Source organism: Mandrillus leucophaeus, unplaced genomic scaffold, assembly GCF_000951045.1.
Source record: "Mandrillus leucophaeus isolate KB7577 unplaced genomic scaffold, Mleu.le_1.0 Scaffold114, whole genome shotgun sequence".
Classification (NCBI taxonomy): domain Eukaryota; kingdom Metazoa; phylum Chordata; class Mammalia; order Primates; family Cercopithecidae; genus Mandrillus; species Mandrillus leucophaeus.
Window position 1 is genome coordinate 3,586,244 of NW_012099654.1, and position 4,489 is coordinate 3,590,732.

At 38.3% G+C, this 4,489-nt stretch overlaps 1 protein-coding gene across 1 annotated transcript; it reads left to right on the forward strand.

The window, feature by feature from the left end:
- Positions 1–366: 366 nt before the first annotated feature.
- On the forward strand, positions 367–3,768 carry GCNT4 (glucosaminyl (N-acetyl) transferase 4, core 2). Its single transcript, XM_011996552.1, has one exon. It carries the CDS (start codon positions 1,218–1,220, stop codon positions 2,577–2,579), a length of 1,362 nt encoding a protein of 453 aa, XP_011851942.1. The 5' UTR covers positions 367–1,217; the 3' UTR covers positions 2,580–3,768.
- Positions 3,769–4,489: the final 721 nt, after the last annotated feature.

Genomic DNA, 4,489 nt, shown 5'->3' on the forward strand with positions numbered 1-4,489 from the left:
CCATCCCCACTAAAGAAAAAATTAGCCAGGCATGGTGGCACACACCCGTGGTGCCAGCTACTCAGGAGGCCGAGACAGGAGGATCACTTGAGCCCAGGAGTTCAAGGCTGCATTGAGCCATGCTTGTACCACTACACTCTGGCCTGGGGGACAGAGCAAGACCTTGTCTCAAAAACAAAAAAGAAAAAAAGTTTGCTAGTGTATGTTCTTTGTATGCATAGACATGTAAGCATACTATACATGCTTCTGCATTTTGCTTATTTTTATTTCACAGTATTACTTAGAGATTGTTCCCCATTGGCATGTACATGCAGATTGGTCTCAGGCCTTTTCACATAATATAGCATGGATGTAATTTAATCAATGCACTGTTCAAGGATGTTTGAGATATTTTCTGTCTTGCCTGAATACAAAACATTGTAGGGAACCTCCTTGTGCTTGACTTTGCACACACAGGGGATCTTCAGGGTGGGTACATTTAAAACTAACAGGTATTGCCAAATTGCTCCCCCCCAAGGTAGTTTTTACACCCCACCTACTACTCTCAGTGAAAAATCAGGCCCTTTTTATTTTAAGGGCTAAATGGCTAATCCCTGTGTGGAAATGGGTGTTACCAAAATAAAAAATAAGGAAAATATGCAAGTTTACCCAATTTTGTTATCTATACATTTTACAGTCTCTAATACTTAGTATAGCTCCTTTGGGTGTCTGCCCACCACCCTTCTTTCTGAAGGTGGGGCTCCCTGGGCTTTCCTTGTTTGACTTCAGACCTGGATCTAATCGGGATCTGGAGGTAGAATCAAGACAAATGTTCCCTTTGGCCTCAGGTGAGTCCTTTGCCTCTCTGAGGCCCTCTTGATGACATCCAGTTCTCTAGACCTCTGCCCAAACCAGAGCAATCCCTCCTCAAATATGCTAAGCAGAAATGCAGACAATATAAGACACACTATATTTATATTTTAGGAGTTTACATTACCTTCCCTTCTATTTGGAAATCAACATCTCTCAAAATTAGGTATAGTTAACACAGAATACCCCCAAAATACCACCATTCTTCATAATTCCATCTGCTTATTTCTGGATTCTTTCAAGGGTAAAAACCTTGTTTCATTCATCTTTGGGGCCAGCATTCTGCCTAGTATGTGGTAGATTTTGGATAAACTGACGTGATTTTCTCTTAATATTCCAACTGGATTATTTCTTTCTCCTCTTACAGAATGAAGATATTCAAATGTTATTTTAAACATACCCTACAGCAGAAAGTTTTCATCCTGTTTTTAACCCTATGGCTGCTCTCCTTGTTAAAGCTTCTAAACGTGAGACGGCTCTTTCCGCAAAAAGACATTTACTTGGTTGAGTACTCCCTAAGCACCTCGCCTTTTGTAAGAAACAGATACACTCATGTTAAGGATGAAGTCAGGTATGAAGTTAACTGTTCGGGTGTCTATGAACAGGAGCCTTTGGAAATTGGCAAGACTCTGGAAATAAGAAGAAGGGACATCATTGACTTGGAGGATGATGATGTTGTGGCAATGACTAGTGACTGTGACATTTATCAGACTCTAAGAGGTTATGCTCAAAAGCTTGTTTCAAAGGAAGAGAAAAGCTTCCCAATAGCCTATTCTTTGGTTGTCCACAAAGATGCGATTATGGTTGAAAGGCTTATCCATGCTATATACAACCAGCACAATATTTACTGCATCCATTATGATCGTAAGGCACCTGATTCCTTCAAAGTTGCCATGAACAATTTAGCTAAGTGCTTCTCCAATATTTTCATTGCTTCCAAATTAGAGGCTGTGGAATATGCCCACATTTCCAGACTCCAAGCTGATTTAAATTGCTTGTCGGACCTTCTGAAGTCTTCAGTCCAGTGGAAATATGTTATCAACCTGTGTGGGCAAGATTTTCCCCTGAAGTCAAATTTTGAATTAGTGTCAGAGTTGAAAAAACTCAATGGAGCAAATATGTTGGAGACAGTGAAACCCCCGAACAGTAAATTGGAAAGATTCACTTACCATCATGAACTCAGACGGGTACCTTATGAGTATGTGAAGCTACCAGTAAGGACAAACGTCTCCAAGGAAGCACCGCCCCATAACATTCAGATATTTGTTGGCAGTGCTTATTTTGTTTTAAGTCAAGCATTTGTTAAATATATTTTCAACAACTCCGTCATTCAAGACTTTTTTGCCTGGTCTAAAGACACATACTCTCCTGATGAGCACTTTTGGGCTACCTTGATTCGGGTTCCAGGAATACCTGGGGAGATTTCCAGATCAGCCCAGGATGTGTCTGATCTGCAGAGTAAGACCCGCCTTGTCAAGTGGAATTACTACGAAGGCTTTTTCTATCCCGGTTGTACTGGATCTCACCTTCGAAGCGTGTGTATTTATGGAGCTGCAGAATTAAGGTGGCTTATCAAAGATGGACATTGGTTTGCTAATAAATTTGATTCTAAAGTGGACCCTATCTTGATTAAATGCTTGGCAGAAAAGCTTGAAGAACAACAGAGAGACTGGATCACTTTGTCCTCAGAAAAGTTATTTATGGATAGAAATCTCACAACCGCATCATGATAGTAAAATCAGGATGGAAATAAGAGGGTATGTGATAAATTGAGTCAGTATGGAATTGAACACTATACTATGCCCAATACTGTTTAAACTCAGTCCTCCCATACTTTAAAAGGTGTCCAAAATTCCATGCACAAGGGAAAGTGAGCTAGCCATTGATGATATTAGCCTGCAGTTGGCTAGGTTTTTTTAATGTTTGTTTTTGCTTGTAATCTCACTGAGCTAAGTCAGAGATCTTAAACATTCAGTTAGTCCTCAAACATTATTGAGCACCTAACTGTATGACAAGCACTTTTTTAGAGACTGTGGTTTATCCTCATCATGGCAATCTCGGTATCTTTAAGTTCTCCACATAACAGTCAGGATTCTACTGAAGTAATCATCCGATCATATAAACCACCCATTTCAGAGTAGTGTTTAAGTACTGTGACCAACACTCCACTTGTCTCTTAACTTACCTTCCAAGATATTTCTTAACCATTAGAGCAGAGGAGGAAAGACTCACTACCTCAGAAAAATCTCAAAGAATAGTCCAATTTCCTGCTTGCCAAAGCATAATCTGCCTTTTGGTGCATTACTTGGTTAATTCAGGGTTGAGGAGACTGTTGGGGGGCATTTATAGTGTATGAAAGTTAAGGAAGGGGGTGAGGATATGGGTTGGGACAGGTAGTACCTAAAGAGGAGCAAAGGGATTTATACAATATTTTTATCATGTTACAAAACAGTATCATGAATGGCCTTTTTAGTTCAACTGTTTCTTTAAAATGCATTTACTGATTAAAAATAAGAACTGACCAATAGCTCCAAGTGTCACACACCAGAACATTAAGCCTAAGTCTTCAATTTGTAAGTTATCATTCTAGATAAGTTTCTTTACAATGGAATACTTTCTATGGAATCATTATAATTCTGTTTTATGGAACTATCAAGCTAAGAGTCACTAAACTTTCTTGAAAAGGTTGTGTGAAATATGACAGCTTTCTAAATTAATTGTTACAGTCATTCAAAATTTTTTCTTCTCTGGCAACTGTCCAACTGGAATCCAGATTTAAAGTGATGAAAGCTCTAAGTTTCTCACAGTCTTCTTCTCAGCTTAGTTCCAGAGGAAAACAAAAAAAACTAATTTTCCTAAGGACACAGCAAGAATATTCATTAAGGATATTTTCTAAACCCCACACTTGAGAAAACCACCAAATGAGTAATATATATATATATATATATACACACACACACACACACACACACACACACATACATGTGTGTAATGGAATTGTTCTAAAAGTAAAATGTGGTAGGAATGGTGTTCTGAGAATAGGCGAGAACATTTTCACTAGTCTCTTGGGAAATTGTAGAACTCATGTAAAAATTTCTTGGTCATCATATGTCTCAATGGCAGCCTCAGTAAATAAAGATGTAGCCTCAGATATTAATTTAAAGATGTAGTAAATCAAGGCCAAAGTAGGACAATTTGGAAGATTTAAGTATTACATATTTTGAAATGTCTGTGTTCTAAATGTGAAATGCACTTTGCTCATTTTAAAGTTCATAATACTAACTGCCAACTGACACCACTTCTTGTTGCCTTTCTTCTCTTGAACTCATTTTTCTCCCTTTTTATTTACCGCCTTCAAATTACTTCATTCTTCAGAAATAACTATTTCCAAGCCCCATTCTTCAGAATAAGTAAACATTGTATAGAGCTAAGTTCTGCAAAAGATCCATACCAGTTCACTCGTGTGTGACCATGAACAGGTAAGTCACTTTGGTCTCTATGAACCTCAGTTTTCCAGATATTTGAAATGAGCACTTAGATGCCTATCCTTGCTTCTTCCACACAAGTTTTGGGTTTTTTTTGTGTGCGTGTGAGAATCGATTGAAATAGTATATGAAGTGGTATGAAAATAGGTACAAAC